This window comes from Muntiacus reevesi, chromosome 2 (genome assembly GCF_963930625.1).
Source record: "Muntiacus reevesi chromosome 2, mMunRee1.1, whole genome shotgun sequence".
In the NCBI taxonomy this organism is placed as follows: domain Eukaryota; kingdom Metazoa; phylum Chordata; class Mammalia; order Artiodactyla; family Cervidae; genus Muntiacus; species Muntiacus reevesi.
In genome coordinates, this window is record NC_089250.1 from 107,730,632 (window position 1) to 107,744,757 (window position 14,126).

General features: G+C 36.3%; 1 protein-coding gene across 2 annotated transcripts in view; it reads right to left on the bottom strand.

Moving 5' to 3' along the window:
* MICU1 (mitochondrial calcium uptake 1) overlaps nt 1-14,126 on the bottom strand; it is a 214,755-nt gene that overhangs the window by 160,280 nt on the left and 40,349 nt on the right. For both annotated transcript variants that reach the window (XM_065922545.1, XM_065922544.1), the window contains exon 4: nt 11,257-11,419. In XM_065922545.1, coding sequence (XP_065778617.1) covers nt 11,257-11,419 — 163 coding nt within the window. The remainder of the gene's footprint in view (nt 1-11,256; nt 11,420-14,126) is intronic.

Genomic DNA, 14,126 nt, shown 5'->3' on the forward strand with positions numbered 1-14,126 from the left:
TGAAACTGAAGCTACAATACTTTGTCCACCTGAAGCGAAGAGCTGACTCATTGGAAAAGAGCCTGATGCTGGGAGAGATTGAGGGCAGGAGGAGAACAGGGGAATACAGAGGATGATATGGTTGGATGGCAGCACTGGCTCAATGGACATGAATATGAGCAAACTCTGGGTGATGGTGAAGGACAGGGAAGACTGTGATGCTGCATTCTATGGGGCTGCAAGAGTCAACACAACTTAGCGACTGAACAACAAAACTGTGATTGCCCATTTCCTCGTATTTCTTAATATACTGTCAAGAAATTATGAAAAGTTATCTCCCTGGACCACTGACAAAAAGACAACAGAATAGAAAAGAGAAAATAGAAGAGTGAATTATAGAAAAACAGAGACTCAATACAAGGTCTTCTGTCATACGAGACCTTTTCTCATTCAGAAATACATACGAGATAATTCAGAAAGTATCAGCAGAAAATTTCTCATTTAACTAAAATGAACAAAACTTACTAGCAATTCAGTGTATGCTTATGAAATCTCAGAATACCAAGAACAGGAAAATCCTCAGAGTTCCCAGGAAAAAAAAAAGCCTTTCCTAGTCCTTTACAAAGAAATGAAAATCAGTCTAGGATCAGATATCTCATAAGTAAGGAAAATATATGCTTACTAATTATAGCATCACTGTTCAACACAAATACATGTGAGCCACATGCATAATATTTCATAACAACCACCTTTAAGAAAGTAAATAGAAACAGGTAAAATTAATTTTAATAATATATTTTACTGAACAGAATATATCCAAAATAGCATGATTTCAACATATAATCAATAGAAAACTTATTGAGATATTTTACATTACATTTATATACTGAGTTTTTTAAATCTAGTGTGTATTTTACAATTATAGCACATCTCAGTTTAGACTAGCTACATTTCAAGTTATTACCATAATATCCAAAAGAATTCAAAAGTTAACTTGAATGGATTTATGTTTTTCATTGAATATTCTTTACTATAGTTGGGAACATATTTTACCATGGGCATCTATCCAAAAAAAAGGAGGGGACATGTAAGGACAGCCTGGCATGTACTGAGAATTCCTGTCATTTAAAAGCAAATACAAAAAAGACAAAAACAAACAAACAAACAAAATAAATAAAAGCAAATACAGACATAAAGTACTTAGTTGATACATGATTGGTTCATCCTGTTATATTTAGATTTCTTTACTTGTCAAATGAAGGAGATGGCTGGATTAGATCAGTTCTTAACATGGTTGGGGGGTGAAGCATGGGAAATGTGGATGAACTATTTCATTCTGTCCTTACTCCCTACTTCTCTTAAAATTCTAATAGGCTCAATTACAATGGGGAAGAGAGAGTATGCTGAAAGGTGAAAATACAGCATGTATAATTTGAAAATGTAATCAGATGACTCCCCGTCCATTTCTCCACCCTCATTCTTTGGGTTTTAACTTAAAAACATTGGATGTTATGCTGCCGTGCCTAGGGTGTTTTCTGTGGATCTCAAACTTCTCTTCAAAGAACTTCCACAGTCACTTAATGTTAACAGGGTGACCTAAACACTATCTCCTCCTTTTCATTAATGAGAAAGATGACCCTCAAAAGGATTAAATGATTGTTTTTTATTTTAAGTCTAACAATCTTTTTAAATTATGGCAGTTGCCCATCTTGAATTTGCACTAAAAATAATGTAAATGTGCATATGTCTCAGTTGACGCTCTTGAGTGAACATGTAACAGGTTTGTTTTAAAGATGACAGCTACTCATTTTGTCAAAAGACATAAATGAAACTGAATCACATATATAATTTTGGTATCTAAAAATTAGAGCTTAAGTAAATGGAAACTATATAATTTTACATAAGAAGTCCCAGCTATCCTTCAATATTTAGAGATTCATTTTTCAGTTTAATACTAGAATTTATTCTAAAAAATGGATGCAGAAAATTATCCTAAAATTTTACTAAAACGATTGTATTTTCAGCTTATGTAAATCAACAAAACAAAGTATAGTTCAAGTTCATCAGATACAAGAGATAAACTTTGGCTTAAAATCTAACTGCTAAAAATCAAAGGTGAAGAAAAAAAATATTTAAAATAGGCAGTTTAAAGTGCTGAAAGAAAAGAGTTTCAACCCAGATTTCTTTATTCAGTGAAAATATTTTTCAAGAATGAAGACAGGGCTTCCCCGGTGATCCAGTGATTAAAAATCTGCCCTGCAATAATGCAAAGGACACAGGTTCAATCCCTGGTCCAGGAAGATCTTACATGCCTGGGGGCAACTGAACCCATGCATAACAATTCCTGAGCCTGCTTGCCCACAACTAGAGAAAGACTGTGGGCAAAAACAAAGACCCAGCACAGTCATAAATAAATAAATAAATATTTGAAAAAAAAAAAAAAAAAAAAGACCTTAAAAAAAAGAATGAAGACAAAATAAAAATGTTCTCAAATGAAGGAAAACCAAGAGAATTCATCACCAGCAGAACTGCTTTAAAAACGTTATCCTTCAAGTGGGAAGAAAGTGATACCAGAAAGAAAATATGGAACTTAAGGAATAAAGAACAACAGAAATACCTAATACCTATTACAGATAAATATAACAGACTATTTTGGCAGTCAAAATAAAACCTTAAAACAGTATCTGGACGAGCTTTCAACTTACGTAGATATAATACACATGATGTGCACTTAGTTGCTCGGTTGTGTCCAACTCTTGCATGGACCACGGCCGGCCAGGCTCCTCTGTCCGTGGGGATTCTCCAGGAAAGAATACTGGAGTGGGTTGCCATGCCCTCCTCTAGGGGATCCTCCCAACCCAGGGACCGAACCCAAATCTCCCACATTGTAGGCGGATTCTTTATTGTCTGAGCCAGCCGGGAAGCCCAAGAATATTGGTGTGGGTAGCCTATCCCTTCGCCAGGAAGGGATTCCCAACCCAGGAATTGAACTGGGGTCTTCGGCACATAAGGCAGATTCTTTTACCAGCTGAGCTACCAGGGAAGCCTAATACATATGATACTATACCATAAACTTGGGAGAATACTCCACTTGAAGCAGTAAACTATAAATTCTTAGTAAACTGTGAAAAATCAACTACATATTGATACATTATAATCCCAGTAGCAACCATTAAAGATACACAACAAAATATACTTAAATTCCTCTGCCAAAATCAATTGAAACAAAATATGAAAAAATCTTCAGGGCTTCCCTGGTGATTCAGTGATGAAGAATCTGCCTAAATGCAGCAGACACAGGTTCGATCTGTGGTCCAGGAGGATCTCCCATATGCTGAGGAGCAACTGAGCCCACCTGCCACAATTACTGAAGCCTGTGCTCCTCAATGAGGGAAGCCACTGCAGTAAGAAGTCCATGCACCTCAACTAGAGAGCAGCCCCTGCTCGCTGCAACTAGAGAAAAGCCTGTGCAGCAAGGAGGACTCAGCACAGCCAAAAATAAATAAGTAAACAAAATTTTTAAAAAAACCTTCAAATAATCTGAAGAGAATGCAGGAAAGAGGTAAAAGAGTAACATAAAAGGGGAAAACAAACAATTAAATGGTAGACCTTAATCTAAACATATCAAAAATTACATTAAATATAAATCATCTAAATACATTAATTAAAAGGTAGAAACTGTCATATTGGATAAAAAACAAGATCCAACTATATGTGGTCCACAAGAAACCTATTTTAAATATAATCATATAGGTAGGTTAAAAGTATCATGATGGAAAAAGATGTATCATGCAAAGTGAATCAAAATAAAGACAGAGTAGCTACATAAATATCAGACTATGTGGACTTTAGAGCAAAAGAAATATTAGCAAGGATAAAGAGGGTCAGTTATATAATGAAAGAGGGTCAATTCACCAGGAAGACAGAATAATCCTAACCGTGTATGTACCTAGTAAGAGAGTTTCAAAACATCGAAGCAAAAACTGATAGAACTGGAAAGATACAGACAAATTCACAAATAAAGTCAGAGATCAACTCCCTTCTCTCAATAACTGACAGAGACAGGAATAGATAACCAGTAAGGATATGGAAGATGGAAAGATCAGTGGTTGCCTGGGACTTGCCTGGGAAAAAGTGGGAAGGCAGGATTACAAATGGGCACAAAGACATCCTAGGGGGTGATGAACATATTCATTATATTGATTATGCTGATGGTTTCACCAGTGTATACCTGCAATTAGTATATCAAAACCTCATCAAACATTTAAATATGTGCTGCTTGTTTTGTTTTTGCTTGTTTAGTTGCTCAACCGGACACTAAGCCTTGACTTGACAGACAGTTAAGAACTGCTACTTTGTAGCACAAAGTAGGACTACCTACCACCACAAGCCCCACTGGTCACCAGAGTCAAGCTATTAAGGATGTGTTCTCCGGGTGGCAGTCACAAAAGCTGGAAAGTCAGACACAGACACAAGCTCCCTGTTCAGAGATACCAGCAATCTGGGACAGGGTACAGGGAGAGCACAAAAATGATGCCCACTGGCCTGCCCAGTCTCTGAAGAAGTTCATAGTCAGACCATAGACGTGTGTTTAATTAGAAGCCTCCCCTCAGCCACAGCCATGAAGATGAGTTAGTAAGCCTCGTTACACAAAGACTGGGGTGCATTTCATGCTGGTTATCTGTGCTGTGCCCTGGGACGGGCTAATCAGTTAACAACTGTTTCTCCATTTGTTACAGTCCTATGAGACCTGAGAATGTAAGCACCAGTGGTCACTAGAGGCACATGATCAAAGGATGTGTCCTGGGTGCCAGCTGCAAAATCAGGATGCTAGACATGCACACAAATCCTACTCTGGGATACCAGTGACCTAGAGCAAGGCAGAAAGGTATGCAAAGATGGCTCCCACTGGCCTCTACAATCTTTAGAAAGTATTTCAGCAGGTCTCTGGATGCGTATTAAACCAGAAGCCTTCTCCACAAGCCAAAGTTCCAAGATAAGCAAAGGTACCACTTTCATAGAAATGCTGGCGGTATTTTAGTCTGCTATATCCATGCTGTGCCCTGAGGGTGGCAGCCAGTTAAGAATGGTTTCTTTTGTTACAGTCCTATGGAACCTGTGAACATAAACCCTGCTGCCACCAGAGGGAGGTGATCAAGGGGTGTCACTTGGGCAGCTGCTGCAAAGAACAGGGCACTAGATGTGCACAAGCTCTTCTCAAGGAGATACTGGAGACCTGGAACAAGGCAGAGGGAGAGTGCAAGCCTCTGTCTTTGGAGAATATTTCAGTAGGCTCCTAGATATTAAATTAGATGTCTACCTCTCAGGCCAGTGCTTTAAGATAAGCAAATAGGCCTCTTTCACAGAAAGACTGGGCACTTTTCACTCAACTACCTTTGCACTGGACCCTGCAGGGTAGCCAGGCATGAGCACTTAAAGAACTGTTCTTTAGTTCACTATAGCCTTGTGGGTCTTTTAGATGCAAGTTCCGTTGGCTTTCAAATCTGGATATTCTGGGGCTTACCTCACAGGTGTAGGTCTCAAAAGGTGGGGTGCAAGATGTGAGATTTAAACCTCCCACTGCTCAGTTAGAAGCTCAGATCTGTGAGTTCCCTCCCAACCACCGGTTACTGTGCCAGGAATGGAGTTTATGGTGAGATTGTGTCTCAGCCTTTTCTACTCATTTCGGTGTGGGTTTTTTCTCATTTGTCTGATGTATAGGAGTACAGGAGTGGCTCATCTAGTTTTGGAGTTTCTTATTCTTCCTTACACAGTTGTAGATTTGGAGTGTCCATGGGAGGAGGTGAGTTCAGGATCCTCCTACATAACCAACTTGACCCAAAACCACTGAATATAATCGAGGGTAAAATTATGTGTCTTAGATTAAAAGTGCTCTGAAAGTGAAGTCACTCAGTCATGTTCGACTCTTTGCGACCCCACGGACTGACTATAGCCTATCAGGTTCCTCTATCCATGGGATTTTCCAGGCAAGAATACTGGAGTGGGTTGCTATTTCCTTCTCCAAAAGTGCTCTAGGTAAGATCAAAAAGGGCTCTAGTAAGAGTATCACTAAGGGCATGACTCTTATTCTAAGGAGAACATGGAGTCCTGAACAAGTAATTCATAGTATGATCTCTTTTTTCTCTTTTCACATCCCTTTTGTCTTTCATGTAGATAAAATCAGATCAAGATGAATAGATCAGCCAGTGGGATGCGGTGGAAAGGAAAGAGAGATCCTCTTTGCTCTGATCAAAGCTCAAGTTTTTCTATAAAGTACTTTAAAAACTATCCATGCTGCTGCTTCTCTAATTCATTGGCTAGCTATGCAAAATTGGTTACTACAAGCAGCAAGCAACTGTCTTATCCATTGTACACAGAGATGCTGATGATATTAAGGCTGCACAGAAAGGAGATGAGACATATTCAAGTCATACATTACATATTTTTAGTCCTTTTAATGTCCTTCCTGCTTACCTATGGCTACTTTAAACTTTCTTGGTATTCAGTACAAAAATATTCTTAATCAGCTTGCTACTGAAATTCATTAGCACTCTACTCACTTAAAAACTGCTTTAGGGCTGTATATGCTTTGTGATTATTTTTGAACTATTCTAAAACTAAAACTTACAAGTTTAGATCTGTTAGGTATCCTGGGATATAGTATATATGAAAGCTATGCCAAAACAAAGTTGAAATATGAGCTACTGGCTAAAGTCCAACCATCTGATGACAGAAATTCAAACTACAAAAAAAACAGCCTCATTCTTTTCTTTGTTTCAACCCACACTGGAATAATATATATTTTACTTCTGCTACATCAACATTTGTGGAAATCTGTGCTCATGAGCAAACAAAAATGAAGCCAACTTTTCTCCTGAATCTCATTTTAATATATTACAATTTTCCCTCATGCTTATTATTTTTAAAGAAAAGCAATTATTCATTATTCCGACTTTTTATCAAAATCAGAAATGTGCTTGGCATACGAGACATTTAGAATCATTCTGTCCATATAACAGGTGTTTCAATAATTAAAAAACAAAGTTACAAAGTTAAATGCCGAAATGTATGTAAGCAATTAGAATATGTAATGATTGCCGAAGGGGGAGAAATTCCTTAAATGACCAGATAATTTTTAGTAACCTACCTAAAGTGTTGCTTCATTTTCACTGTCACACTGGAAGCAAAGTACACTTTTATTTAAAGTTACTGTTACATATTAGATTTCATCTGGGTATTAGAAATAGTTTGACAGTACAAAATATTTTGCCATCATAAAACCCAGGAATATATCTCGCAATTCTTTTCTCTGTCTTACACACATCATCTTTAATCTCTCCTTCCACATGTCACAAAATAAGGTGTTAAAACTAATTCAAAAGGTTCAAAATCTAAAAGTCAGTGCAATCAATGGAAACTGTCTGGTTTAGTGGCATTTAGTACACTCATAGTGTTATATAACTACCACCTGTACCTAATCCCAAATGTTTTCATCACTCCAAAACAAAAATAAACAAAAAACACCTTGTGCCCAATTAAGAGTCAGTTCTCATTACCCCAACCCAGCTGCTGGCAATTGACAACCTGCTTTCTATCTCTAGATTTACCTAGATATTTTATACAAATGAAATAATATGCCAATATAAAATAAAAATTAAAAAAAGCAATCATATGATAAGTGGCCTTGTGTGTCTGGTTTGTTGATGATTTTTATTTTTTTTTAATTTATTAAGATTTGTTTTGTAGCCTAACATATGTCTATCTGGTCTATTCTGGAGAATGATGTATGCTTGAGAAGAAATGTATTCTGATACTCTTGAGTGAAGTGTTCTACATATGTCTATTAGGTTTAGTTGGTTCATAGAGTTAAGTACTCTGTTTCTTTAATGACCTTCTGTCTAGATGTTCTTTTCACCATTGAAACAGAGTTATGAAATCTCTAACCATTATTGTACAACCATTTCTCCCTTCAATTCTGTCAATATTTTTCTCATATATTTTGGAGTCTGTTATTTGGTGGGTGTATACATATATATTTATCACTGTTACACCTGCTTGATGAACTAACCCTTTTATATATAAAAATGCTTTTTTACATAATGTCCTTTGGTAAAAAATCTGCCTGCCAATGCAGGAGATGCAACACACACATGTTCGATACCTGGGTTGGGAAGCTGCCCTGGAATACAAAATGGCAACCCACTCCAGTATTCTTGCCTGGAAAATTTCAAGGACAGAGGAGCCTGGTGGGCTATAGTCGATGGGTTGCAAAGAGCCAGACACAACTGAGGGACTGAACAGGCATGCAACATTCTTCTAAAGTGAGTTTCCTGTGGACAATATATAGGTAGATCATATTTTTTATCTCCTGTCAATCTCTGTCTTTTAACTGGTGAGTTTTATATTTAAATTGATTATTAATAAGGAAGAACCTGCTTCTTCCATCTTGTTATCTGTATGCTATGTCATGTCTTTTTTATCCCTTCATTTGTCTGATCTTGCCTTCTTTTGTTTTGATTTTTTTTTTTTTAGTGTACTATTTCTATTCACTCCTCATTGCCTTTTCTGTATATTTTTTAGTGATTTTCTTAGTGGTTAACCTGAGGATTACAATTAACATCTTAAATTAATAATCTACTTTGAATCAACATTAACATATCTGTAATTGTTATTTTACAAATTTTAAATCATATAGAGAACAAAATAGGAGTTAAAACCCCCAAAACAATACTGACTTTTCTATTTTCCTATAAACCTGTAAAGGTTTTTATCATTTAAAGATTTTCTTCATATGATTTTGGTTACTATTCAATATACTTTGATTTCAGCCTAAAGGATTCCAGTTAGCATTTCTTACAGGGAATGTCTACTAGCAACAAACTTCCTCTACTTTTACTATCTAGAAATGTCTTAATTTCTCCTGCTGGGACTCCTATTATGCATATGTTGTTACACTTGATATTGTCCCACAAGTACCTTAGGCTCTATTCATTTGCATTCATTCTTCTTGCTCTGCTCCTCAGACTGGACATCAACTGACCTATTGCCAAGATTCCAATTCTTTAATCTAGCTGCTTAAATCTATATTGGACTCTTTGAGTAAATTTTTCATTTTATCTACTTCTCAGTGCAATAATTTTTAAAATGTTGTATTTATATGTGGCTGCACTGGGTCTTTCCTGCTGAGCACAGGCTTTCCCTAGCTGCAGCAAACAAGGGCTGCTCTTAGTTGAGCTACAGGGCACAGGCCTCTCCACTGCAGTGGCTTCTCCTGTTGTGGAGCACAGGCTCTAGGTGTGCAGCCTCAGTAGTTGTGACGCACGTGCTTAGGTGCCCCACGGTATGTGGGGTCTTCCCAGATCAGGGACTGAACTTGTGTCCCCTGAATTGGTAGCTGGATTCTTAACCACTTCACCATCAGAGAAGCCCTCAGCTCAATAATTCCTACTCAATTCCTTTTTATAATTTTAATTCTTTATGAATATTCTCTATTAATACATAATACTTCCTATTTCCTACAGTCCCTTTCCTATGGTTTCCTTTAGCTCTTTGAGTGTATTTAAGATAGCTGATTTAAAGTCTTTGTCTAGTAAGCGCAATGCCTGGATTTCGTTGGGGATGGTTTCTATTTCTTTTTCTCCCCTCCTATTCTGATAATTGTTGATAAGCCATGCAATTCTTCAAATTGAAAATTAGACATTTTTAATATTGCAATGTGGTAATTCTGGAAATCAGATTCTCTCTTTTTCCCAGGGTTTGACACTGTAACTTGCTGAGGACTATAGTCATCACTTTGTTTAGTGATTTTTCCAAACTATTGTTGCAAAGACTGTATTCTTCCTCATGTGTCATCAGTGAAGTTTCTGCTCTATTATTTAAGCAGTCATCAAGTGCCCTCACAGAATTTCCTTAAATGTTAGATGCAAAAAATAACAAACCAACAAACAAAACACATCCCAGCTATTTTAGTGTTTGTAGATTGGCTCTGAGCTAGGGTGCTCTTTTGATGTTTAGCTAGACTCTCCTACAACTCCGTCTTAACTTACCTCTACTTCCATGGAGCACACCATCAACAAGAAATACAAGGCCACTCAAGTCTTTCCAAGTATGCATCAGGCCCTGAGTATCACTTTAGATTCCCTAGGCAGCAGCCTTTCAAAGCTCTTATTCCCTGAAATGTCTTTATTCTCATCCTCCTCCTTCCTAAGCTTTTTAGTCTGTCTGCCGCTGGTTCTATCTGCCGTCTCTTGGCCTGATGGGTTATAGGTTGTATACATGTCTTTAATTTTTTAAATAGATGACTTCTTGAGGTGGGTGAAACGAAAGGCAAATCTTTGCACTGGTAGCTCAGTAAACTATCAGATGAGTTAAAAGGCACATCCACTTTTTAAAAAACAAAACTCTATATACTGCCCCTCACTGAATTCCCCATCACTAGTAAGCCACACTAGGAATGTAGGTTGCCATCCACATGACTGCTGCTAAGCTGGGAAATAGTACATGGCAGGCAGGTAAGCAAAAGGTCACAACACTTTCTTCCCAAAATTTATTGGTTTCTTTCTTCATTAAACATTACCCTGGTTGCTGTACTTTTTAAATTAGATTTCAGTGATCCAAAAAGTTGATTCTGTCCATTTTGGACAGCATAATGATTTGCTTCAGTGGAAGAACTGATTTTTTAACTGAAGAAAATGACAGAGTCATTTTTCCCACCATGTCTCCCAAAAGCATTTGCAAATTAATACCTTTAACTTATAATATTAAGCCCTTTATTTTCTTTCCTCACATTTCATTTCTTCAGGCTGGTTCATCTAGATGAGACATCCTTTCCTCTGCTCTTTAAAACTTGTATTCAAACTTAAAAGTATTCTCTAGAAACCATTCTCTAAACTTCCAGATTGAGTTAAGTGCCCCTTACTTACATTGCCATAGCACCTGTTCTTTAACAAGTCATCACATTCCTGAAATTGCCTGTTACTATCTCTGTCTATCCCACCAAACAGCAACTTGATAGCAGTCACATCCATAATACATTGCCTTCAGGAATAGTTTTATAACAAGCAATGAATCTCAACCAGAGGGGTATAACCTCCTCAACATTTCAGATTACAGGCTCCTCTTTTCTACTCCTAAAGCCTAGCATAATGCCTAACATCCAGCAGCTACATAGTGAATATAATTATTGCATGGAATTACATAGTTTAGGTGATACAGAGAAACAAAGTAGCACATAATGAAGTAAATACCATAATCTTATTTTTCACTGTAGCAACTTACGTTCTGGTTGTTTTTCATTGGGTGTTATGGATCGCACAAAATCTTGTGGTGTCATAAACACTTCAGATTCACCATGCTCACTGATTACTTTCAAGGTGGCAAAATAGCGGAAGATTTTATCTGGTGTGGAATATGCACGAATCCTATTCTCATATTCCATCACCTAAAATTAGAAATTCAGAAAGTGTTACTGTATTAAGCAATTCTCATTTTCATGTATTTTCTCTTACTTGGGAGAAATTTTATACCATTTTTCCTATAAATGTTTTTTTTTTAATATTAGAAATTACTTGTGTCTCAAAAACCTGTGATATACTACTCATACTTCAGTGGAAGCAATGATTGTGTAAGTTTTGTTTAGAATGTTTTTTATGTGTTTTTTTTAGTTGGAGGATGATTGCCTTACAATGTTGACTGGTTTCTGCTGTGCAGCATCACCAATCAGTCATAACTCTCTCTCTCTCTCTCTCTCTCTATATATATACATATGTATATGTATATTCCCTCCCTTTCTAAGCAATTTTATTTATTTAAATTTTGGCTGTATTGGGTCTTCATTACTGCATGAGAGCTTTCTCTAGTTGCTACCAGTGAAGGTACTCTTAGCTCTAGGGTGTGCAGGCTAAGTAGTTGTAAGCCCACAGGCTTAGTTGCCCTAAGGCATCTGAAATATTGCTGGACCAGGGATTGACTGGTGTCCCTTGCAATCCAAGGTGGATTCTTAACCACTGGGCCACCAGGGAAGCCTTAGAAGTTTTTGAATAGTTTCCTAAATCACTGAAAGCAAGCAAAAGAAAAATGTCATACAAGAATTCAAAAAGTCTCAGTCAAAAAGTCTCAGTCAAAGGCTCCATACACATGAGAGCCTATCATTTTTTAAATACCAAGTTTTTTGGAAGGGATTGATTTTACAGTTTTACTTTCATGCAATTTCCTGAATTCCAAAACAAAACAGACAAGGGACTTTCACAGATCTGAACAACTCTTTCAAATACAAAGGACATTAAACAACAGCATAAAAAATAAAATTACATATCACGGAAACTCAATTATTAACACGTCTGAAGCAAAGACTTTTACTCTGGACTGAAACATTAGACTTCCAGAGAACATTTAAATATAGCATATTTAGAAAAGAGTGGACGTGGGAAGAACACAAGAAAATATTTGAATAGGAACAAAATTATATATGACATACATTTAACTAAAAGGGTATAACATTAACATAAAATCTAATATAAAAGTTAATATAATGTTAATATAAAAGTCCATTTCCTTATCTAGCACCCAAGATCGCATCTATACATGAAACATACAAAAATACTGTTATCTTTTGCATAATATTCTTGTACAACCTATATCGTACTTTGGTGAAAAGATTTCTCTCATACCTGAATTTTATATGTTGAGATAACCAATACTAAATAGTATCTTATAAATAACTAGCTAGAAAATATGTCAAGGCAATATGATCTAAAAATCCATATTGTAAGGCAATTATCCTTCAAATAAAAATTTAAAAAATCTATCAGTGAATTCAATGTCTATAAAAAACATTATTCAATGTCTATATTTTTAAAAAAATGATTAATGTTTTAATTTGCTTTATTAACACAGCTATTACTGTAACTGTCATTTCTGGCTAGATGGTCACTTTGAGGTCACCAAAAACAGTTGGTTAACAATGGGCTCAATTCCATTACCAGATGTGCTTTCAGTCACCAAGAAAGGAATGCTAATTCGTAACTATACGTGACAGGAATCTTTCTAAAGCTAATTTGCATTAAAGTCTGAATACTGATTTCAGAAAATTTTTCAACAGATTTGGCACATGGCAGACACACTAAGCATTTCCTTAGCAGCCTTTCAACCCCTTAGCAACCTTGAAACTTAGCTACAAGTCTTAAACCAAAGGTATTTTATATTTTACTACATATGCTGGGTCATATCAGGTACAAAACAAAAGTAATCAGCTTGCAATATGTAGGGTATAAGCTACAGCTAATGCCAAAGATGGCTTTGTCAACTAAAATGTTAAGTCAATCATATGTAAGATAAAGGCAGAAAAAGAACAACTTCAAAAGCCAATGATTTACAGACTGAAAATCAGATCCTTCACTGCTACCCAAAAAATACACTGCTGAATATTATTAATTAGTTTTAGTTTGAAATAATAGGTAAAGTAACAGACTTTCTGCATTTCCATATTTTTAGAGTTTAATATAGATATACTGTATAGTATATTTTTGTTTCTTTCACTTAGCAATCTAGTTTTTTTTTAAAGTCTTTATTGAATTTGTTATAATATTGTTTCTTCTCCAAAAGGCATGTGAAAAGATGCTCAACACCACTAAGTATCAGAGAAATGCAAACTAAAACTATAATGAGGGCCTGACCACCAGTCAGGATGGTCATCATCAAAAAGTCCACAAACAATAAATGCTGGAGAGGGTGTGGTAAAAAGGGAATCCTCCCACACTGTTGATGGGAATGTAAATTGGTACAGCTACTACAGAGAACAATATGGAGGTCCCTTAAAAAACTAAAAACAGAGCTACCGCATGATCCAGCAATCCCACTTCTGAGCATATATCTGGAGAAAAACATTGTTTGGAAAAAATCCATGCATCCCAGTGTTCAATGCAGCACTGTTTACAATAGCCAAGAGATGGAAGCAAACTAAATATCTATTGACAGATGAATGGATAAAGAAGATGTGGTACATATACTCAAGAGAATATTACTCAGCCATTAAAAAGAATGAAATGTAATGCCATTTACAGCAACACAGATGGACCTGGAGTTTATCACATGAAGTAAAGTAAGTCAGAAGGACAAATATCATATGATATTGGCTTATGTATGAATCT